Source organism: Notothenia coriiceps, unplaced genomic scaffold (assembly GCF_000735185.1).
Source record: "Notothenia coriiceps isolate Sejong01 unplaced genomic scaffold, NC01 NC01_scaffold00000823, whole genome shotgun sequence".
Taxonomy (NCBI): domain Eukaryota; kingdom Metazoa; phylum Chordata; class Actinopteri; order Perciformes; family Nototheniidae; genus Notothenia; species Notothenia coriiceps.
This window is the reverse complement of record NW_011333524.1, coordinates 1-25,694: the sequence shown is the minus strand read 5'-3', so window position 1 is coordinate 25,694 and position 25,694 is coordinate 1. Positions and strand designations below refer to the sequence as shown.

Here is a 25,694-nt window from a genome sequence, read left to right as displayed (position 1 = left end):
AAATGGTGACCAAAACGTATGAGACCCACTGAGATAACTAGACTAAAGTATCTAAACAGAGTCCCTTACCTCACTGAGCTGTAGTGATCTCAGGACAGAGCTCTCCCTCTCATTGTTTTAGAAACAGCTTTTAATATCCGTTAAGCTAACCAGATGCCAACAACAACAATGCAAATAGTGAGTTTGGTAGAAATATACTGTATAATAAAGTTATTGAAGATGATGCCATATTTATTGAAGATTTTACATTCTAAATATTCCCCACAATTATTGAAAAGCATATTCTTCCAAACTCCTTGATGAATGACACACAGGAGACTATTGATGTGTGTAGTGAGTTTGGTAGTAATAAGCTGTATAATAGTGATTGAATATTATTGTATTCTCTTTTTTCGGAGTTGCACTTTGCAGACGGTCCCTGAGCACTCGTTTCTTCTCCGGCTGCGGATAGAGACCAATGTAATGTGTCCAGCTCGGAGGACGGCCCGTATTGGCTTTTTTTTTAATCAAAATGTGATTGTAGTTCGTTGTCAACCTTACCACGGTACTTAGGAGACGTCATTTGTGTCTGAATAACGTTTTGTTCATGAGTTATTGATCCGTGAAATCAGAATCTTCCAATATCGTTCCAACTTTACTGAACTAAGCCAGAAGACCGTCTCATTTCGTAGACCGCTCGGTTTGCTGTTCCTTCACTTTATTTTTATATTTATATACATTTATTTTGGATGAAAACTTAGCGTGAGGAAAGGCAAGTGTGGCGTGAGTGCGTGAGATATGGGTTAATTGTGTGACTCTCACGCTCAATGCGTGAGTGTTGGCAGCCCTGATCTTGACAGACCTAATTTTAAACAATACATCATATGACTGTGAAATGGGAAAGGGCTGCTTATATAAATTCTCTTTTAGCTCATTGTTTTGGTAATACAGCACATTTACTGTTTTTTTTACACAGTGGCTTTTAAATCTTATCAAGCAAAGATAGCTGCAGTTGAATAACAGCTGGATTTAAAGTTGTACCGTTTTACTGCGAGCCGTAAAAGACTCCATTAAATCCCTTTAAAGGGCCCCCAAGAAATTTGACAAAGATTCTTCCCTCAGACAACTTTTAAACCAAAGCAATACAAGCCTGTGATCACCAACTGTAGGCTTTGTCCTGTTTGTGTCAGCTGTGAGTCATCAAGGTCTTTTACCTCTGTGTGTTATGCATGAGGAAGTGGCATACCTTTTTATTCTTTTCAATGTCATTTTAATGGAGCAGTAAGGCGCCCCACTTCTCCGCTGGCTTTGTATTTGCAAGTTTCACTCTGTGGCCTAAATGTTAATTGCCCGTCTCGCTGCTCGTGTGAAAGTTGCACAATGTAGAAGTGACAATCAATCTCGCTTACGAGGCGTTGTCATCAGCGAGGCGCGTTGAGGATGATCTCTGCCTCTCCGGCTGAGAGAGGTGAATCCGCTCTGCCTGACGAGTAATTACTACTAATTTCCTAATTACCTCAGTACCGAGCCTCTCTGTAACGTTCATTAAAAGCCATAATTGCATTGGGTTGACATGCTCTTTTATCCACTTTGGGTTCTTTTCTGGCGGTTTAGTTGTGAGTTAGCGCGCCGCCCCCGCCTGTCTCAGTCGATAAAGGTTGATTGAAGCCTCTGTGCGGGGAGTGTGTTGAACATGGCTTCTGATGGCATCATGATTATCAAGTCTGCATGTATGTATATTTATGTGTGCTGTATGTGAATGCTTTGTGAAAATTTGCTCTTTTTGCGTGCACATTTTTAAAAATAGAATTTGTGAGACTTTTACTGAAGCTGTGAACAGATGGTATTGGATTTAGCTTCTCTAAAAAAGAAACCACTTCCACAGCCTTTATATTTTCTTAAGCCACCTCCCCTATCCTGGTTTCCCCTATTTCTTTAACATTTCTTCACCTTTTCTTGTGTTATTTCCTGTCTTTGCCTCTCCCGTTCCTCTCTTCTGTCCCTCTGCTTTGCACTCTCCCTCTCTTGCATTGATTCGGCTCTTCTTTGTCTCGGAGAGCTGGCCTCCAAGTTGTCAGCTGCGTCAGGATTAAAAGCTATTAGTTCTGCATCATTGCCACTACAAGTGCGCTCCTGAGATTGATAGAGTGCTTCTCTTCCTCCAGTGGGGGGAGAAATGGGAGGAAGACGAGCCTGGGGGCTAGTTTTTACCTCGCATATCTGACAGCGGTCACCTGCAGGCACTCTGGCCCTGGACCTTCCCTCAGTTTGTTTTGGATGTGTGAATTGGTTTCACTCAGTTGTGTTTATAGCTCTGTAAATCCACATCAGTAGACTGTATCTTTTTCAAGTAAGACACCATTTCCAATAAGGCAATTAGTGACATTTAAAACCCAATATGAAGGTACATACTTGTATCATTTTTGGTCACATCTAACAACAAAATAAGCTTTTTTTCAGTTTCAGACTAGTCGGTTACTCCTTACTTGGTTTTCAAAACTCTTATCCACATTTAAATTGATTCTTTAATAATGGAGCATAGATATGTCAGTTCTGTAATTAGCTTTACCCTAGTAAGCATTATTCAGCTGAACACACAATCATATTCAGTTGGAACAAAACCACATTGGTATTTTGTTCCCCCTGGTTTTGTTCCCCCTCAGTTTTCACACTGCTGCAACGCTGTCACCAAAGTTGCCACCTTTGCTAATTTCACATACCAACCTTTTTTTTTTGTCAGCAAAATTGCCTTTATGTTGTTGCCGGCTGCCTCATAATTTGTTTCTTTTGTACAATGACAAGTCTCCCAGGTGAGCAAAGTTGTTGTTGACTCAGCCTAAAGGAGAAACCACGTTGGTTTGGAGAGGAAGGAGGGTTGCAGAGTGCAGTTCTCACATGAGTCAATACCCACTGTCTTTTTAACTGGGTAGCCAATAAAGTTCTCCAGACCACACACACACACACACACACACACACACACACACACACACACACACACACACACACACACACACACACACACACACACACACACACACACACACACACAACAATGACATGGTGAGCATGGCAAGCCACCTAACCAACATCCCTATTTGTCTTTAGGGTTGGTAAGTAGTGAAAAGATACCTGTAAGTAATTGAGGGTGAATGTTATTCTCAGTTTGGTTTTACTGCCTTCTTCCTAAACACAGCAGCTCATTTAGCTTACATTGCTCATTAAAACCCTGAGAGTTGTTCTGCGTCCTGCCTCTCTCAGCTCTGCATGTCGGGGTTGCAATGTAGTCAAACAAATCCAGATGTTTATTATATTGTCACATTCTAACACGCCCCTCATATTTCATTACAGGCAATTGTGGGCTACTTTGACATTTTCTTTGACAAAGGCTGCAGCAACAAGGTAAGCAGCATCGGCAACAGCCAAGCCATTTAACGGAAACTCAATTATGTTCACGCTTTAGCGTGTCCCTCCTCCTTGAGGCGTTCGCAGGCAATCGACGGGCGTCCTAGCCGACTGCTGATATAAGCACTTACCCAACAGAGCCGGCCAGTTGGAACAGCCGATGCCAAGCTCCGTGAGCAATACAGATATGCCTTTTGATTGCACAAAAATGTTTTGTACCTGAGACTCAAACTGCATACTATGGATCATCCAGAAAACTAAGGGGGCAACTATGTATCATGTTATTATCTGTTTGCTTTATAAATGCAGGTTAAGTTTATTTTGCAGTGCAGGCTAGGCTATAAAGGTTTAGACACAGAAGTGTAAGAGTGGATTGACATGTAACAGACACCACAAAGTAGAAGATTGATACCAAGGACTTGTGCTGTTCCTTTTAAAGCTGAACAATACTCATTCAGGATCTCCAGTAGGTTTTCCTGTTTTTAAAAACAGGTTTATTCTTCTTCTTCCTTTCTTTATAACTAAAAAATATCATCTTTACACAAGAACTACTTATAAATATAATCTACTTTTAAATTGTATTGCTCTCTGTAACTATTGAATATGTGCTCACAAGAAACTACATAATTCTGGATAGCATGGTTGCTTATGTGCTCAAATTAGGGCTCATTGCTATTGTTTTCTGTCGAATTTTCCAGAAACTTATCCAAATTTAAAAAGTGGTCCATTACTAAAAATAGATTTTATGTGCTTAAACATTTAAAAGTGGTTTAGTTTTTGCAAAATCCACAATGTGACAAAGTGCTCCTAGCTGTTAGGAGCGTTATTTGTGACGTCAATGCTGTTTTTTTCTCCCTATGTTGCACTAGGTGATGTTCTCCACGGGTCCTCAGGCAACAAAGACACACTGGAAACAGACAATCTTCCTACTGGAGAAGCCTTTCTCTGTTCAAGCAGGTCAGTAACACACAGTCCACGTTCCCTTTAGGAAACAAACCGTAGATCTTTTTCAACAGAACATTAAGATCTTTTACTTTGTCAACTCTCATGAACATATTACTTGTCCAAGAGTTTGCATGTGTGGACAAGCTCCATTATGTGTTTCATTTATGTTTGCGAGGTATGGATTTACTTTCTTTCATGATTTTATTTTCCTCTCGTGGAGCTTGGTAGTGTGTCATAGCGAGCCGCGGCAGGTAATCTGTCTGTGGTGGAGATGTAGTCAGGCTGGTTGACACCCGTTATCTGTCACCCACAGAGACAGCGAGGGATCAAAACAAATCACATTCAGCCATCAGAGACAGCATGTAAAACTTCATCTGATAGCCGCTTGCAGCTCTCTGAATCATGACACGCTACAAGAGGAGCGCTTTTCAACTGACCAGTGAAATATTTATAGAATCAGCGTGTGAGAAGATTAAAAGAATATTAAACGTTTTAGCTGTGAGGTGTAGCTGTATAGATGTTCTCTGAAATAACAGGTTCAAACTCCAGCAGACATGGCTGAGCATCTTGTGTCACATTTTGCTCTTTTACTTTAGTGTGTCATCATCTGGGCACAAACCTGATAACTTTAGCAGACGTGTTTTTACCATTTTGATCAAATCTGGCATTGCCAACAGGGCAGATACTACCCAAAACACTTTTTAAAAAACAAAACAATAATAACAAAACTGATTCTCACAATTACCAGAAAGCAGTGTTTTGGTCTTGAGGTATTTCAGTGTCTGTTAAGTATTTGACATATCTTGTTATACTGTTGCAATAGAGTGCCACAGTGACGCGTCCTAAATCCCTGAAGTAAACTCCTTCCGGTTCCTTCGACAAAAAAGCAATGCAATTTCTCCATAGGATTTTGGAAAATATCTCGAAATAAGGTCTGTGGTTGACATACAGTACATTTAAGAGACGGATCACGTTTTGTTCAATCGGATAATATCCACATGTCTACCCTACTTTTATAATTTTCGAATTGTAGATCGTATCGATAGATTTATGGGTTTTAGGATGTGTCACTGTGGCACTCTATATGTTCAAGCTTCAACTTTGTCTGTTTTAAAAAAGTTACACAGTTTGGCTTTAACGCAAAGTGAAACAAACAGTAGCAAAAACTTTGAGGCAAAATGAAAAATAACTAAGGCACTTCAAGCTGGCTTTCATTTTTGAGACTTTGAGGATTTCAGGAGGTTTTCTATCCATAGTTTTCAACTCATACTTGGAGTACAACTGTATACATACTCGGTATTTATCCAAGGAAGTACCTTCCTGATCCCTGAGTGGTTTAGCAATTAACTAAATACAGGACAAATATATGTTTTTATTATTACCATTGAAACAAAACTATAAAAGATGCTTACTACTCTGGCTCTGTGCTCGTTATCATAGTGGGAATCGCAGATGTGTCTGCTGATGTGGGGATGGATGAGCCTCTGTGTGAGCTGTCCACTTGCTGACCAGATATTAGATTGAGTCGACTGTAACAAATGGAACGGAGATGCTTGATGTCCGACGGGCCCTTAGCCACGCTCAGCCTGGGCGATAAGAACATCAATACCTCTGACGCTGCTCTAACGCTATCGCAGGATTCACGCTCCGCTGGCTCAGATAAACACAGCTGACTCTGAGAGCTGAGCACGACAGTATGCGTACGGACGCGGGAAGCTGCAGGGCGAAACGGAGACAGATTTATTTTTATTATCTGGTGCAGAATGTCAGGCTCTGTTCCCTCTTTCAATTGTGCAGAGCAGAGAAACATCATGAATGCAGATGCATCCGTACAGGGCTCAAGAAAGTTCTGAATGGTGGCTTGATGAACATGATGTCAATTATATCATACATGTGGCATTTCCAGTTACTTTTCAAAGAAGTGGGACACCTATGGGTGATTCTTGACCAATGTTTTAGGATCATCACCTTGTGAAGGATCAATGCCTTACTAAGAGACTTGGTGTTTTGTTTTCTTTTTGATTTTTCACAAATACAGTATGTATACACATCACAAAGTTACAACATGAATAACTTTTCCCTCCCTATTTCTCTTCTTAAGTTCAAAGCTAAAAAATAAGTAACAAAAACCGCATTTCATAAAACGGCCCCTTGAGGCTGGCTACAAAAGCGAGTCAATCCATGTTGCCCCTTTCACAACAACGCGGTTCCAGGGCCGGTTCGGAGCTGGAGCCTGAAAAGCACAGTTTTTTCCTGTTCACAGCGCAGCGGAGCCGCCTCTTTGCTCTAGAATCCGGTTTGTTTCAAGCACCAAAAAATGGTCGGTCTAGAAGCAAGAACCGCATACGTCACGCTTACGTCAGAGGGGGGCGAGATTAACCTGAGCTAACAGTTTATGGCGAGTAGCCTACGGCAAATAAAAGTGTAACAAGCAGTAGCGCTGAGCAAAGTGACTAGAACGCAATCACACACTTATTAAAAAAAAACACACTTTATAAAGTCAGGCAACACTAACCAGGCTTTATGTGATTCTGTTTATTTGTGCCTTACTTTGATCATCCGTTCGCTGTTATTGATCATTGTGGAGAGCAGGCAGACGTTTTGTTTTGTATTATAGCAGCTATCATATGGAATCAATACATGGGCTGCACAGTGCACAGGTTGTCATGTCCGACTATCACAAGTAGAATCATAATGAAAAATACGCCTGTAAAATGTGCCTGTAGAAAACGGCTTATGCCACAATAGGATAGCAACAACAAGTAGTCAAGATAGTCAGTTTAGCTTCGGTTGCTATGCTAACATCCCCCATTTTATACCAGAGAAACTTTCATAACAGCATTGTGATGCCAAACAGCGTCAATTCAGACTGAAACACATTCACTTATGGGGAATTGGGGATATGTATCAGCTGCTTGTGTGACAGTCAGACAGTGAATACTTTACAGCGGCCGCTGCTGTGAGTTAACGGGAGAATAAACTCCAGTGGAAGAGCAGCCAGCACTGCAGTGGTCGGTAAATGCCGCTGAAACACATGAATAAACAATGAACCACGGCACTCTGGACTATAAGGTTGGAGAAGTCGTTATTTAATTTAATCTGGCTTCGTATGATTAAAAGCAACAAGATCATCGACCTGACGCAGTCCCCCATTGTTGTTGTAGTGAGCGCCATTGGGTAGAAATTCAGCGACGTAAACGGTGATGTCATGACGCAGCAGCGGCAGCACCAGTCGGGCTCTGGGCAGTGTGAACAAAGCGGGGGCTGAAAAGAAGAACCGGTTCCGAACCAGAAAAGCTCTAGCACAGAGCTAGAACCGGAACTGCGGTGTTGTGAAAGGGGCAACAGACCCCCATGTTAAAATGAACCGTCAAAATAAACATGAAACAGTCTGGTTTCCATAGTTAATCTCCCTATAATTGAAAACTGAAGGGGGATGGGTCTTATACGTCATGCATAACTTCACCTCTTGGCGTGTTTGTGTTGCTGCAAAAATGTTCGCATGCATATGGCGGATATTGCAGTGGGGTTAATTTTCCAACAATTTTAAAGGGGGTATAGGTGTCTGCGCTGACCATACCTTGCTTCTTAGCTCATTAACTTGAAATCACAGTTATCGTTTATTTCGGACGAACCATGCAAACAAAGCTAGCCATGTAGCACTACCGAACACATTAATGCTCGAAAGAAGGTGAACACTTTTCAAATCAAATCAAATCAAATCAACTTTTATTTGTATAGCACATTTATAAACGATTTTTGGTCGACCCAAAGTGCTGTACATATAATCAAAATAGCCTACAGTAGAGACACTTTACAGCTAATACAACCTTTCATTTGGGCATTAGTGCCACTTAGCCAAAATGTTAATGGTTCAAATCCACCAGCTGGCAGTTGTTTCCCCTTGTCTGTATACTATAGCCTTCCTACAGTTGATACACCGTGAGAAGTGTATTTTTACAAAATTGTTAATGTAAGATGAAAAAAACATTTTCCTAACACAAACCACTTTCAGCAGAGCATTTGGGCTCTTGGAGTTACCTGAAGGCATTCTGACACATGCAAACACACACATGTTCACAGTCTGAGCTCAGATCCAGCCAGTTCCTATCCATAGCTGAGTCTAGCCAAGTTTAAGGAGGAAAATATTAAAGAAAGTACAAAATGAATGTGGAAGTGTGTAAGTGAGGGAGTGAGCGGCAGGTTATTGATGTCCTCGATCCACAACGGAACCCTGACGGTCCACAGCCTCCTCCAGGAGCCGTAAACCAGAAATTGAGTTTTTAACAGCCTTTACTGGCTGCCTGCTATGCCCCTATGGAGTACTTTACAACACACACACGCGCTGCTCCTTTACACGCTGAAATTCACAAGAGTACTTGCATAGTTCTATACTTAACTCCCTTTGGCTGTAAGAGGAAACTTCCTAAAGTCACCTTGAAGATGATAAAACTTTCTCACACACACACACACACACACACACACACACACACACACACACACACACACACACACACACACACACACACACACACACACACACACACACACACACACACCACACACACCACACACACCACACACACACACACACACACACACACACACACACACACACACTAACACACACACACTGGCCTCTCCTCCTTGGTGTTGACTGAGAAGCACCTTCAGCTCTGAACGGCTGTATCGAGGGGCAGGGCAAAAGCATCCAGTGGTTTGTTCTAATACCGACTCTGTCTGTGGTGATTTATCAAAGTGGAGAACGAATCCTATTTGATGTGTTTGTAGGAGTGCAGCAGTAATTAACTCCGAGGATGCTCTTCTGTGGGAGGTGCCGGCAGAAGAGAGAAGCCACGCAGCAGGCTGGAACAAAACATCCCTGCAAATTCTCCCGGCTGGCAGCGTAATAAATTAAACAGTGAATCATTTGTCATGCTTTGATGTGTTTGTGTAGCTCCAGTATTGAAGAGGAGGGTCCTTTTATTCACAGCATTACCTTACTTAATGTAACCATAGAAAAGGAGGTCACATTTTGTTTTCTCCTGCAAGACAGTCCCATGATCCTCGAGGTGAGGCCGTGGCCTGGTTACCTGCGCCATGGGCGTTTGTTCTTGTCAGGACTTCCATTGGACAGTCAGATGGTTTTTGTTCCCTCCCACTTTCATGAGTCACCTCCCCTGTCCCGAGTGGGGCTGTAGCTCATTCAAATCTCCATTCCCCCCGCCCTCACCTGTCCAGGCTCACTAACTCTCTCGCCCTGGCCCCTTGTTTGAACTCCGAAGGTCCTTGAGCTTTCCAACATCAGGGGCCGAGCCAACCTTCAGCTTCTTCAGGCCTATAATTCAACATACTGGTTTTCTGTCTACACACTGGTGCATGGGATTAACCCCCCATCCGCTTGGCTTCTTAGCTCTTCCCTGAAGAGTAAGGCCTGAGAAGTACCAACAGATGAAATGAAGGTAGACTGCAGCAAGAGGGAGGAAATCAAACAGATGTGTCTGAAATGTGACCGTGAGCATCAGTGCCGTTTCAGAGAGGGGCTGAAGAGGAAGTGGGTGCATTCTATGCTTGAATTATTCCTCTAACAGATAGGAATCCTAAGAGCATTGTAGATAAATGTTTTTTCTTTTTCACTTTGTTTTTCATGTATACATTTTTTCCTTACGCTTTTATGAACATTTGAATCATTTGTGGAATGCAACATAAAGCTAATGTAGCTCTCAGTCCTTCCCTCCTATTGATAGAGAGGGACAGTGAGTAATACCGATAGTAAATACGCCTAGCATAAAATAATTGGAATTTCCTGTTTAATTGGACATATTGTTAAGATAAAACTCAGATTTAACCAATCTGCTCTGTTGAAGAACATCATGGTGTTTTTTTAAAAAAAAGCTGAGCCTCAGTACTGTAGTACTTCACCTCCAGCCCCCACTGCAGGAGCTACACATACTGTAGGCGTGTGACTGGTTAAATGTAAATGACAACAGTTGAAATGATTCAGTAATGCGAGTCTTGTATTTCCAGTGTAATTTCATGGAGGAAGGCTGGGTTCGGCTGTTTCTGTGGGCCTGGTTGTGCTTAATGACACTGGCATGTTGATGTACGACATCGCGGTGAAAGGCCGCCTCCATTCCCCGACTCATTTCCACACATGGTTAACTTTTTCTCCCAGCATCTGAGTGGCCAGTTTACTGAAGCCTCTTCCAGGGGGAGTTGGGTCTGACTGATTACAGCAGAGCTGCTGAAGTCGAACCGCGGCAGACATCCGGTTGATATGTTTCAGTACTTTAATGTGAAACATGAGGGGTTAGTTGGACATTTTTCTGCAGTTATTTTGATGGCAAACGTTCTTGGTCCCACACCTTTTACTTTCCAAAAAGTTCACCAAATGTCAAACAATTATTCCTTTGACCTTAAACAGCTTTTCGCCAACTTGAGTTTGGACTGCAGCCATCAGTGACTCCCTTGAGCATCGGGCTCTGTTGCTGTTACCGTAGCTAGGGTAAATTGAGGCTACTTTTTAATATTCCTATAAAATGAAAGAAATCCAAATGAGTTTGAATATATGTTTTTTTTTGTACATCCTTAACATTAGCCTATGAACAGAGATCAGCAGTGTTTAACAAAACAGAAAACACAAACCAGGCCTCTGTGTGAACGTTTCCGTTACAGATGGGTCAACATTGCAACCCATCGGCTATTGGTCCAACAACAAATTAGCCTCTGGGATCGGGCTAGCCATTTTTACATGGGAGAACAAAGTTAAAGTTCAGAGACCATAATTAGGCCTGTATTGTTTACCAAGTAGCCAGGCTTCACTTGGTTAAGAGTTAAAATAATAATGAGTTAAAATAATAATAATCGAAAGTCATCAGATGATAGCCAATGGGTGTACCCGCAAACATAAACTGCTCAAACTTTTGATAACTAAATCATGTCCCCCTGCCTACAGGTTCTGTATTCAAATGCACATAATTGTTCATTGAAATTGTAGTTTGGTTTGTATCGTGTCAATGATTGACCATGGATGCGATGCAAGTTGGTGATGGAGTGGAAGATAGGCCCCGTCTACATTCGTGTTATAGACTACATCTGTACCAGTCTTGCAACATTTAAAACTGTTGTGTACAGTAATAAGCTGAGTCACTCAGCCAGAAAGCCAGATATTTAAATGTTTGGGCCTTTAACTTTCATTTGCTAATTATTTCTGTCATCCGGTCATGTTAAAACACAGCTGTCTCTTTCTTCTTCTGAACTTGAAAAAGTCATTCAAGCAGTGCCTCTATCTATTACCTAAAATGCTTTCCGGCAAACCTCAATCTCTTTCCTGAATGAGGTTACCGTAGTTATACCCCGGCAAGGCTCCTTACAAGGGGGTGATGTCCCAGCCTTGTCTTTACACAATATGGTTATTAAAATTCATTGTGATTATTACCCTGAAAGCATGCTGTGCCTTTTTTGACAACTAGAGAACTTTGAGGAGGTCCCTCTCAACAGCTCCATGGCAAATACTTTACCCAAGTCTTGATTCTGCCATTGTTTGGTTTCTTGTTACTTTTTAATGCTGTACAACGACAGTATTTTTAAATGTACAGTTTTTACTTTGAACAGGATATTTTATCTCTAGTTTTGACTAAAGCACCCGCAGTTTACAGTCAATCTGCCATTTTTCTGCAATGGACCTACAAACCCAGAGAGCGGCGCCAGCCGCAAAGACTCTGTGATAGCGGCGTTGGCATGGTAACGAGTGAGATGTGACAGCAGTGATGGCTAACGCTTCAACGGAGAAAGTGTCAGTCAGCATTTTTCTCTCCTCGTCCTCTTTTAACCTCCAGCTATGAAGAGTGTGTAGCACGGAGAGGAGGGTGGGGGTGAGAGGATGCTTGTTTGCCGTGTGGGTAAACATTCATTTACCTCCAGCAGTCAAACGTGAAGTTAATCAGAGTGATTATGCGTCATAATCATCAGCCTCCTCTTCCGGCCTCTCGATCGCTCGTGCGTCGTACTGTAAATGCACTTCTTCCTCGCTGCCATCTGGAGTCTTCAGCACGTCCACATACACCCTCACACGATCTTTTTTATTAACATACATTTAACCATATTGCCTTTACACACATCATAATTAAGCACCAGTGTGTGTCTTTGCTCGTACTGCAGAGTCCTGAGCTCAGCAGCACTGTACTGCTGCAGGGCGTCAGGAAAATGTATTTTTATGAGCATTTATTCATTTCTCTTTTATTATGAACCCACTGATTGATTTTTTCTGCCTTTTGATGTTTTTTAAAAGTCTACTATATAAAGGCGTAGATGTTTTAGTTGATATATACTGAGAATGCTAATCAGAATTTCTTTTTATGATTAAGGATTTTAATTATTTGATTTGTCTCTACGTCAACAACAACTCTTATTCTCAGCCATTTGTTCTCAAACATGTTGTTGAAAAAAGAAAGAAGCTTAACATATATGCTATCCCAGAACAAAAGCAACTCTTTTCCAAGTGGAGAAAATAAAACACACATCGTAATTTAATTATTTGTTAGAATTATACATCAATGAGCCACACTGTTCCCCCGCACAGGTTTTACTTGGTTCTATTTCAGTAAAGGTTGCTAAAAACCTAATACCAAGCAATTTCAAGACTTAAACGTAGGCTACCATTTACAAAAAAAACCGTACTATTTGTGACCCGGACGTAATCATTTCGGTAGGAATCAACATGCTTAGGGGCCATTATTTATACAGAAGGTGTTTGTATATTTTAGTGTTCTTCCCTATGAACCATGTGGAGTATATACAATCAGTATATGGAAATGGCAACAGCTACAGTGTCTATATATGGTCCAAGTACAGTATCTTTTTGTTCCAGCTGTCAATTTAAATGAATGTGTCTTCTGCTATTGGGCTTCCCCCCCATTATTATAAATGCCACCTGATTGGAAGACATTTCAAAATCAACTTTGAGGTAAAAACCAACTCTCCCCTCTGTCTTACAGTCAACTTCAATCTTATTTGCCACCAAGTGTCCTGAGAAACTTCAAAGCGTGAAACTCAGATCAAAGTCCTGCTTTTTTTTCATATTTTACATTTGCACACAGGAGGGATGGCCGACCGTGTCCCAGATCTTTCCAACTTAACCCTTCAACAGCGGCCTTCTGTGACTCACACTTAAAGGAGGAGGGACACTCCAGTGAAGGTTTTTCCTTTATGCAATTTGAACGAACTACACTGATTAGTATTTATCTCTTATTTTTTTCAGGAGAGGAACTCCAGGGAAAGATCACTGTGCGTAAAAACAAGAAGGACCCGCGCTCGCTGTTCGTAACATTTGACCTCCGAGACAGGAAGCTGATTTATAGCCTGCAATAATGTCAGCTATTGCATGATACAACATACAGTAAATATAACCCACATTTTTAACTGAACATTCATGTATTCAGAATTGATCTTGTGTCTTGTAATAAAAAAAAAACAGCTGACATATGAGATTCCTTGTGAGTTTGTTATTTATTTGATTCATTGGTACATCATTTAAGGAGGGTTTTGAAATTGTTAAATGTAATCATTGTTTTAAGTGGCATTAACTCAATTTAAATGTGATGCACCTTGAAATGCAGTCTGTTGAAACAACTATAACCTAATGTCCAAAAATGCTCAACTTTTAAATTTGGCCCAGTTTTAAACTTAAACGTCTTGTGAGTTGAAAATAACCAAATCCACACAGACTTAACAGTTGAAATTACTCTTATTGTGCACCTTTACACTCCTGTCTCATCGAAATGTCTAACTAAAGGAAAAGCACCGAGACGAACTGTCCGCCATTTCTTCGTAAAGACATTTTGTCCTTTTGCCAAGTATTTCTCCTAATTTCCCTCCACATTCTCCTCCTTATTGTCCTACTTTGAGCTACATGATATCTCACCGGAGGCATCATCCATCTTCCGTGAGTTTACTGGGACAACGCAAAATGAATTTCAGCTTTAAAAAGGCTGACTGAAGCCTCTTTACATACTTCATTGAGCAAGCTCTGCTTACAATTAAATATTTGTTCCTTTTCTTCTTTGCCTGAGATGATGAATCCTGGACTATGGGATAGAGTAGTGGTCTGTGAGGAGGAGGAGGAGGAAGAGGGAGAGTGACAGACTGCGGCTGGCTGCCTGCTGCCTGCATCTCTTGAGATGTATGTTCACTACTTCTGTGTCCTCTGCCATTATTTGAATACAGTCTGGTCTGCACACTGACATGAAATGGAGCATACAGGCTATTCTTTGGAAAAAAGTAAAGGCTTATAACTGTTGAATATGTGGTTCTTGAAGAAATACAATTATAATCAGCTGTCTTTTTTTTAGCATGCAGATGTTCTTAATCACCTTTATAGTCAGCTATTAATTACCTTAGACGTGGTGGAATTACTACTTTAAAATGTTGTCTGTTAATGTCTAGTGTCAAATGTTGCCTCACAGGGCGTAAGGAAGATTCATATTTGTTAGGTAAGTTTGAGAATCCGGCTCGAGATACACTTTTTTTTATATTCCATGGAATGCTCTTAACATCCCGATAGCAATGAATATCTTAAGTGCTTTGACAAAAAATCCATAAAAAAATGTCATCTGTGGAAGCCGTAGTACTGTAAAAAGCACGACCAATCATTTTAGACGGCTCGGCTAAATTAACTGGATGGCCTACCTGCCTGTCAGCCTTCCATCTGTGCACAAACTTATCTCGTGCCCTCATTGGTCATGTGCGCGTTCGTGTGTGTTGGAGGAGGGGCTCTGTAAGGAAGTAGCAGATTTCTTCCGGCTGTGTATTTTCAAATTCTAGCGCACTCGAGCTGGTTTCTCCAAAATTACCTACCCCACCTTTAACTTTGCTAAAAAAAAAAGTTGTTTTTACAAAATCAAGATGTAGGCTATTTAGAGTATTACTAATAGTGGCCGACTATAATTTAAATTGCCCTACTACCTTGAATGAGGCAGTCACAAAAAAAACGAGTATGTTTCAAAAAAAGCAGCTGCATGAACAAATCAGACCGCTGTCATTCTTAGTACAATTACAACACGGTTTTTCTAACGCTGTTACGTAAATTCCCTAACACAAATGCAGGTCCAAGACTGATGATGATGATGATGATGATGGGTGCCACGGGCCCCTGTCTGACCTCCTCCTCTGAATCACTGCTTCCCAGGCGATTCAGATGGATGCGACTTCTTATCAGTCAGGCGACAGTGGGAGGGATCAATTAATTAGACGAGCTCATGTAATTAACGAGCACGAGGAGACACCGAGAGAAACCCCTCGCGTGGAGGTTAGTTCAGCTCCTCGATCAGCAGTCTCTTCACAAATAAACTATTGAAAAAAGGTTTGTGAGAAAAACAAGACGGACGGATTTTAGGGACTCTCCTCACGTTAGAGAAGGAAACGTATTTGCGATATACGTGCTCTTTTTTCTTCTGATGTGTACAAAGCATCCCATGTTCTGTCAGTTCTTTGAAATCCACAAGGGAATCAAATGTAGAGTAGGCCTAGGCCCTATAGCCGTGTGTGTGCATTAGTCCGTGGACAGCGGACTCTGGAAGACGAGCAGAAATCAATTACAATTATTCTGTGTTGACAATGTAATTAAAGTGAAGGCGGCGGCTAACACACCGCTGCAGCTGTTATCTGGGCCGTCCGGAGATTTACAAGGGAGGCAGCGCCGCGTGCACAGTGAGCGAGCGGCCGGAGGTACCCCTGTGTAACCGCAGTAATCACAGCCGGGACACTGCCTCCAACCTACTCAGGTGTCGTGAAAAAAAAGGTTAAAAACACTCAGCAGATTCGCTTCTTTATTTTAATGAGATGTTTTTCTAAGTGTTTATCTTAGTGTATCAACAGGCCTTTGGGGTTCAGTTGAAACTATTTGATGACATAGCATTGTTCTTTAATGTTAAGCATTATCCAGCCTTATCTTGGTAAAAGTTGCACAATTATTCAAACTAATTCATTAAGAAAAAGAAAAATAGGATATTTGCTAGATATTAATTGTTGAGTAAATGTTGTAGACATTCCACTAGGCAATGGGTTTTTATCATTATTATTTGTATTAAATGTTATTCCTCTGCCATTTTTCGCCTGCATATCGCTTGTAAAAACAGCTAACTAAACATCGTGGTTGCTAAGCAACTACCTCGTTTTTTTCGTTAACACGTTTATAATTGGACTGTCAGGTCCAACCAACCAGTGTGACTCAGCCAATCACAGGGGAGGAGATATTTCTGCTTTATTCAGCACAAATAATTTGTTGCAATAAAGTGTCCTATTTAAACACGAAACAAGTTTCCCTCCCTTGTATCGGCTCTGTGTGTTTTTTTTATTATTTTGTTCTGCAAGGAGGCCTGAACTGTTTATAATGAACACTTATACAACTTTGATGATACAAACGAGTACGCTTGTGCCTTTTTGTTGTTGTTGAAAGGCCTATACATTCCCAAACACAGGACTTGCATATACATTGGGCGTTTAAAGGCAGGCTTGGAGGATGGTATGCGCAATGCAGCGTTTTAGAATCTCCATGGCACTTTTTTTCCTCTGCTGTTACTGCTTACAGTCCAAGCTCTATGGTTGGCTCTGGTTCCTCCTGACACACGTGATTTAAGAAAAAAAGAGGCCTCCTTCTTGCGTAAGACTTTAACAAATGAGTAGCTTTATAAAGACCTCGCCCACTTTTTTTTTTAACTTGATCAATGCTGCTATTGCTGACGCACGAAGGAACGTATAGAACCTCTCGTGCGTAAAACCTGCCAAGTGGAAAAACTATTTATAGTTCAGACCATTTATAGCCCATAGTGTTAGACCGTGTATTTTATTACACCTTACATGTTAATGTATCTCTATGTATGATAATATGTGTACGAATACCATCCTCGTCCAGCTAACTGTCCAACTATTATAAACCTCTACAACTAATACCCCCATTTATTGTGTAGCTTGTGTAGCTTCTGCATTGTCGGGCCTAAATGTTTATGGCGGGATATCACAACGTGTTTCTATAAAATCAAGAATCTTGTGCAAATGACCCTTTCAGTATGTGGCTACTGTAATGGTAACTTTACCAGAGAATCAAGACTCAGCACAGTATTATTTAGACACGTGCTCTCTGCTGCATTAGATCCTCTCCAATAAAATCCTAAACCTGGAAATCTTTATCCCAAACGAGTGTGTCTGTGTGTGTGCGTGTGTGCGTGTGTGTGTGTGTGTGTGTGTGTGTGTGTGTGTGTGTGTGTGTGTGTGTGTGTGTGTGTGTGTGTGTGTGTGTGTGTGTGTAACACATCCCCAGAAACAAGTGTATTAAAGAAAGAGTCCGTCCAGCGTTCATGCCGTGCCCGTGCGTAACAAGAACGCACACAATTCACGCACACACTGACTCACGCGCCCCTCATCGTATTGGCTCCTTTAAAAATCCGAATCAAGGCCAATGATTTATCAAACTCCTATTATCAAGAAAATGTCACGCGAAGGGCACCTTGCTCTGCACTGACGCAAACTCCACTCTTTCCCACGGAGCTATAGAAGAGCTTTTGCACTCGCTGCTTTGCGCGGGTACAGGCAGTCCGCTTCCAGTCCTCTCTTACAACTGACATCAGCCTGCCAGCAGACACCCAAATATGGTAAGTGTTCGAAAACACTTTTTTTACTTTTATCTGCTGTTTTATCTGTGTAATTAACTTGTTCTGGGATTTGTTCTTGTTGATTGACACTTTTTCAATGCAGTTTGGCACGTTGCTGTTCCGACACTCTCCATGGTGCTGATTTTCAGCTGCGGCAACTCCACATTTAAAAACTTTTTTCTCTCTTTCTGTCACCTACTATTCCGTTTTTTCTAACTTGTAGAGGCCCATTGTGTGGCTTTTTTAAAGTTCTGACGCGAGAAAACTGTATGTTTGTTTATCATACCACTTTTCTATTTTTGATTGTACTTGTTTTCTTTTTAAATATAACCGATAAGCGAACCAGTTGCAGTTCTTTGTTTTCTCACTAATTTAAAACACTTCTGAGCATTAATCAATGACAAAGTTGATTTTTTTTCTTTTTCAAAACTGAAGATTTTCTGGTTGCTATCCCTCAAAGCAGCATTTCAGGGAGTCATTTGTAATTCCCCGCCTCGGGTCCGCTCACTGCTGTAACGCCGGTGATCTTGCATGCCTGCCGGGGAGAGTGGAGCTATACCAAGAGACCTGCAGCAGCTTGTCTATTGCCCATAAAATCAGTGGATTGTGTGTGGCTGAATGACATGAGGGGGAAATGGGGCGTAAAATTAAAGAATCTTGCAGAAAGCGAGAACTGGAGAAGCCGAGCAAACCCCCTCCCACCAACACACACACACACACATATATATATATACACACACACACACACACACACACACACACACACACACACACACACACACACACACACACACACACATACACACACGCACACACATACACACACACACACACATACACATACACACACGCACACACATACACACACACACACACACACACACACACACACACACACACACACACACACACACCGGGTACTTTGAGCTGAAACTATAGAGCAGCCAGAACATGCTGCAGAAAAATGTTGCAGAAAGAGAATTGAGTATTGTTAGGTCCAAAGCAGCAGCTTCACCACGGCTTCATGCTTTCGGTCGTTTTTCTGCCTTTTGTTTTGCTGATCTGTTACTCCCATGTTCCAGGATTTCTCTGACCAGAGAGAAATGGCCAAACAGCCGGCCAGCGCTCCCACCGGCTACATCCCGGCGCAGCAGCCCGACGGAGCTGCGGGACTTACAGCAAGCAAACCAGACAACACGGCCGCCTGCCCGCCGGCTTCCCCTCACCACCACCCGGCGCCTCAGCCGCCTGCTCCCTGCAACGAGAGCAAAACTTTTTCTTCCACGGAAAATAAACAGGGAGAACTGGACAGCAATAAAGCGTATGGGACGTTTAAAAACACCGCTCCGGCGGCCCCTGGATCCGTGGTCGTGAACTCGGCCTTCAGGAAAGAATCCGCAGGTTCGGCCCGAGAGGGGGCCGCCCTGTACGGCGACCCACTCCGGGCAGCAGAGCAGAACAACACCGCGGGCAACTGGACGGCTATGAGCCAAACCACCATCATCCTGGGAACAGATGGGAACACGTCTGTTCAGCCCGGCACTGTGGCGGGGGTAAGTCAGGTAAATGAAGCATTTCCTTAACGGAGAGCGGCTGGTCTGAGAGCGGTGTGGATGTTTCCGTGTGTCTCTGAGTGGATCTAACCAGCTGTTTCCAACGGTAGAGGTGCACACCCCTGGGAGCTCCCACCGCCATGCAGAGCTTTTGTAGAGCAGGGCTGCTGATGTGTGGTGGAGTGAAAGATCCGGAGTGTGTAATGCTGAGATGATATGAATGTCCCTTAAAAATGTGCAGGCTGGTTCATGGTTTTGTCTCAGATGTGCTTAAAAAGTGGTGAATGAATTAAACAGTGGATGTGTAACCCCCGGTTACTAAGACATTATGAGACCCCTTTTGTCATGGCGATCAGATCATAGCCTAAAAATTAAGCACTCATTAAGATAGGAGTATAGGCTATATAGATCGTTCATTTTTGGAATATAAAACAAATGCTTTTTACAAATGCTATAGTAGAAAGTATTTGTCCATGTTGTAATCCAGGCTGTATTAACACTTCCACAAAGCCACATGGCAGAGGTGCATGCTGCTGGTTTATAGGGGCTTTGAATGGAACATGTGTAAACGCTGGATTATTGCATGTAAAGGACTGTAGCTCTTTGGGGGGATTCTGAGCTCTTTGGGGTCCCTGCTCTGCGCAGCGTCAAGTCCGGATCCCTCTGCACCAATCTGATCAAAACTTTCAAACCTGCTTATGTCAGCTAAATATCCGGGAACAAAACGGCGTCTTATTTATGAATCAGTGTGATGGATGATCTGATCAGCATCAGTGCAGATGGAACATTAGTCCTTAACGAGACTATTTGTTTTTCGTACAGAGCGATTTCCAATGATTTGTTCTGCTTGATTTTTCTTCAGACAGTAACAATGGTAGCACGATAAATGGAATTCAATTATACTCTCGTGGTATTTTCGGTGTTCCCCGCTCCCAGCAGACACACTTGGTATGGCCCAAAAGCCCAGGTGTTATCCGGCTGATAGACAGCAATGTATTACATGAGACTGCGGATTGTTTCAGTCCCGTGGAGGGCACCCCCCACCCCACGCACACTTACAGTACACCTACACACACACAAATACACACATTCCCATGCATGGCGTTGTTTATTATCTGAATATTCATGCAGTTTCTTGTATTCAGCTCATATCCTGCCATACAATTGTATTTATGAATTTTTAGTAGCCCATTTGCTTTATATTTGTGGACCCTTAGCAGCTTTTTTAATATTAAAATCTTAGATTTAGGAGGTGCTTTCAAGCGGTTTGGTTGCAATATCGGGCCCATAAGTGCAGTTAAAGACGAGTTTTATAAAGGGTTGTCATTGGAAAGTTTGTGCTGATATCTGATTGTCCACTGCATCTGTTAATGAAATCAACATAATGGAAAAAATTGAATTTTAGTGAGGAAATCATAAGATAAGATAAACCTTTATAGGGAAATTCAGATCAAGTGTACCAAGCTGAACTCTAAAATATTTGTATTGATTCGTTTGTATTTTTAAATGGGGAAAATATTTCAAGGTTTCTTTATGATAGTTAAATAAAATTGTAGCCTATTTGTTCTTTAAAAAGAGATGTGCATTTTGTTGGTGCTTTTTGACTTAAAAGAACTAACGTCCATATATTTTCATGATAAAATTCCATCTTTCAGACCCAGGTCTTTATTTATAGTATTCATATACAGTTATGGTTTAACTTGGAGAGGGTGGGTTTTATTTTGGAGAATAATTGAATGTTTTTCCCTCTTAGGCTGATGAGGAGGACGAAGAGGGAGATGAGAATAAGGCCAGAGGAAACTGGACCAATAAACTGGATTTTATTCTGTCTATGGTGGGCTATGCTGTGGGTCTTGGGAACGTGTGGCGGTTTCCTTATCTTGCCTTCCAAAATGGTGGAGGTAAGACACAAACAAAAAATCTGGTCGAAAATGCAGAGAGTTATTTCCCATCAGAAATCAGGGTTTTAATGTATTTCTATTGTTCCTTTTGAGATGTTTCTTTGGTAGCCCTTAGACCAGCCGGAAAATACAGGAGAGATTTTGGATAGCAACTATTTGAATGAGAACAACGAAAATAATTAAATAAATAAAGATGATGTTAAGAAAAATGCATTTAATTAAGTCTTACTAATTTGTATAAGACTGCTGTGAACGAAGACACAGTTAATGATATTATAAATACCATTATTATCAATTACTATCCACTACATTTGATATAACAATCAATGACTTGTTCAGCTCTGCTTGAAATCGTTTATAGATCATTTATGGTTTTTTTAATTTATCAATCAAGGTAATGGCACAAACTGTGTGTGGTTTGAATAACAGCTGATGAGATCCTTTACTTACATTCAATTCGAATAACGGTTTAGTGTTAGTTTTCGGGCTTTTCTGTCTTTTAAACTGCGCTCTGTACATCCTGCTGCTTCCTTTCCTTGCAGGAGCTTTTTTGATCCCCTACCTGACAATGTTGGGCATTGCCGGCGTCCCCATCTTTTTGATGGAGGTGGCCCTGGGCCAGTTTGCCAGCCAGGGGCCCGTGTCAGTGTGGAAATGCATCCCAGCTCTGCAAGGTACACTGCAACAACTAACCAACCAAGAGCCAATTCAAAAATAAAAAACTAATTTATAAACAAGAGTTCATCTACTTTTTCTCAAGAGTAATTTATATATTTCGTCTCATTTATTTATTTTAGGTTGCGGGATTGCCATGTTGATAATATCTGTCTTGATAGCCATATACTATAATATTATTATGTGCTGGACACTGTACTACCTGTTCGCTTCGTTGAAGGGCTCACTGCCATGGGCTAACTGTAGGAATGAGTGGAACACGGCGGAATGTAAGGACAAAGACATGCTGCTGCTAGGTAAGACACGCACACACACGCACACACACGCACACGCACGCACACACACACGCACGCACGCACACACACACACACACACACACACACACACACACACACACACACACCAAAAGTACCTCTCTCCACAATGCGCAATGCGTCACGACTCCCTCTTAGGTGTCCTGCAGTATAATGAATCCTGACCTGTGATCTCTGCGGTGTTTTCACTCCCCAAAATACTTAAAATCCATACATTTGCTATGATACAGGCAAACTATATGTAAGGCCAGGCCTCGATGTGACATTTTCTACTTAGAAAAAAACATTTGAAATAGTTGTGATTCTTCTTTTGTGTGATAATGTCAGATATGTTATGGCTTTGGTTAATTTTTAAATGAAACTGTTTATGAAATGGTGGTTTCTCTACAGAAAATGTGTGGGGAGGGCCTTGGAGGTAATTTATGTCGACGTGGTTCGAATAAATATCGAAATTCCGTTAATTTTGTTTAATATTCGCCTTTAGCAATTGTGTGAATTCAGCAAAAAAACTGCTCGGTTGACACATTTACTGTACAGGCTGCTGCAGTGCTGCGGTGTGCCCGAGACTGACCCCTGCTGGCTGCTGCGTGAACTGCAGGCCTGTAACACTAGGCTCTGGACCTCAATAAGGATGGACATTATAGATAAAGGATACATATTAGCAGTGATAAAATCAGTCAACCACTATGGTTATTGAAGGTTATATAAAACCTGTAATTTAGGCAATGAATACGTTCAAATCATACGTGTACATGGAGTGCAGTGGACTCAATTACATCTTTACAATCTGATACAATAGGCATGCAAAACAATACACATACCATTTTAACTGTGCTTTTTCCAAATATTTCGGTCAAACAGACGTTTATTGAGGTTGATTTTGTTGTGCATGTTCTGCAGTGCTGTTGCATTAGGTTCAGTGGTATGATATATTTGTTCTTTCCTAGGAACAGGAAACACTCTTTTTATGCGCATGAGTGCTTGAGCCATTGTTTTGTAACATATTATATGCAGTGTTTTAGCCATTTTCTATCTTAGGAAAAAAAAATATCTGAATGCAAAGCACTGGCATGTTTTCTGCATTACAATGCATTAAAAGCAGGACTTAAACAAGTGTCATCACACTTTGTCTGCATGACAATATTTTGCAGTCAAATTAAAAGCAATTTTGACTGGACTCCTGGAGTATCATAAATGAGGCATTGATTATAGATAGTTCAGTGTAATAATTTTTATTTTCACATCTGGCTAAATAACAAAAATAACAAAACATCCAACTAAGTCCTCTCACTGAGGATCCACACTGCTGTCTCCTGTCAGCCCCCCATGTGTCCGCTCCCACTAACCTCAGTGGGTGAGCCTGAGGGACAGTGAGCTCTTTCCCACTGCAGCACTCTGCCAGTCTCTCCCAGTTGACGTGTGTAGTTTCTGATTGGAACAGACTCGTGCATCCTGCGGGACAGAAACTTCACCTCCATCAAGAACTCCTCTTTCTGTCTGTCCGCAAACACTATGGGAAACCTGAGCAAACTGCTGAACATGACGGTGGACGGCAACCACACCTACGTCAGCCCCAGCGAGGAGTACTTCAAGTGAGTCTGGCATAAACAGCCAATAAAAGTAGCATTACAACTCATAGCAACATAAATGACGGCTGTGTTTTAGTTTGAAGTTTTAATTTTCTTACTATTTTCCACAGATGAAAGATCAATCAGATATGTTTGTCTTGAATGTGCTCGGCTTGCTAGAGTCTTTAAAAAAACACCAAGCTTGATCATGATAATAGAGAGTAATGTTTAACTCCTTAAAGTCTGCCATATGCGCTTTTAAAGGAGTTTCACAGAATAATGTGTTAACATGTTTGTGTCTAAACAAGGACATATTAAGGAACTCATTTAACACGAAGAAAAAGGTTTTACACCAGTTTCACCTGAAAATGTCCTGCAAAAATAATAATAGTAATCTTTTAAATAAAAGTATTACAACAATTTTCAGTTATAAATCAAAAGTTGTATATCTACAACTCAAAAACATATACAAAAAACAAATAAACATTTTTTCCGTAGCATTTAATGAATGTGTGAAACGAGACAGAATAATGGGAAACTTCTACAAACAATGAAGTCAAATAATTATACAAATTCTCAAATAACTTTGATTGCTGTTGGAAACAGTTAAAGAACATATTTGAAAGATTTGTGGAACAATACATATATGAATTGAATATTTAAAAAGTAAGTTAGTTATTTGCTAATACATATTTGAATTGTGTATTATTGCATTTTGTTTGAGTTTATGAGGTGTGTTTTCAGGTTGAGTTTTGCTGTTTGAATCCCGCCTGCAGGTACAACGTGTTGCACATCTCCAAAGGAATTGAGTTTCCAGGAGATATCCGCTGGCCTCTGGCAGGCTGTCTGATGCTCGCCTGGTTAATCGTCTATGCCTCTCTAGCCAAAGGAATCAAATCGTCAGGAAAGGTAACACAAAACAAAAATTCTCCTCAAAATAGTCCTCTGATCTGTTCTGCTGTTTGCTACTTTATTTAGCTGGTGAGGAGAACAAGTGGGATTGAAGTGCCCCCTAGTGATGTGATGTTGCATAATGGTGAGCAAGGGAAGAACTCAAGTGAAGAGCCCTTAATGTCACCAAGTGCTGTTAGATTGTAAACCAAGCTTTTAACATATTAAAATAAGCAGATCAATTAAATGCGATCTTTTTTTTTTAATATATCTGGAGGAAATTCATTTTGATTTCTCATCAGGTTGAACTAATAAGTCCTTAAAATAAATATACAACTTAGAAGATAAAAACAATATTTAAAAATATTTTTACAAACGATCAAATATCTTGTAAATTCAATTCAATCTTTATTTCAGACTCAAGGTCCATATCACATACAAAAAGACAAGATACACATCAATAAATAAGATTAAAAAGCTAAACAAAAAAACAAACAGATAAAAAACATAAAATCAGTCCAATGACAGCTCGCCACACATATATGCTCACTGTCTGTGGAGGCTGTTGCGCCAATGTCTCCAAATCATGGAAGAGAACCGAGTAGAACTCTTCCCAGGGTTAATTAAAATCGAGATAAAATGATTGTCAGATTCTTCTAGGCGACACATGAATTTGTACATTACATTTCTTAAAAGGGCTTGAAAGGTAGGTACCCCCAAGTTAACAAACAGCTGGCTCGCACTCTGCCATCTTGGTACCCTCAGCAGCAACCGTAAAGCATCATTGTATGCAACTTTTTGTTTTTGCATGCTTCTAGCC

The 25,694-nt window shown here is 41.1% G+C and overlaps 1 protein-coding gene and 1 long non-coding RNA gene across 2 annotated transcripts; both read left to right on the top strand.

Moving 5' to 3' along the window:
• The first annotated feature begins 3,308 nt into the window (after window positions 1–3,308).
• On the top strand, window positions 3,309–13,812 carry LOC104957565 (uncharacterized). The gene is made up of 3 exons (XR_799677.1): window positions 3,309–3,378; window positions 4,251–4,338; window positions 13,586–13,812. It is a non-coding gene; the product is annotated as an uncharacterized lncRNA (long non-coding RNA).
• A 5,233-nt stretch (window positions 13,813–19,045) lies between these two features.
• On the top strand, window positions 19,046–24,892 carry LOC104957573 (sodium- and chloride-dependent glycine transporter 2-like; the record flags this gene model as incomplete). The annotated part of the gene is made up of 6 exons (XM_010785219.1): window positions 19,046–19,534; window positions 21,279–21,426; window positions 21,969–22,100; window positions 22,224–22,397; window positions 23,857–24,007; window positions 24,760–24,892. Coding segments are annotated over exons 1-6 (1,227 nt in total), but the record flags the coding sequence as incomplete, so codon positions are not given.
• Between the last annotated feature and the right edge of the window lie 802 nt (window positions 24,893–25,694).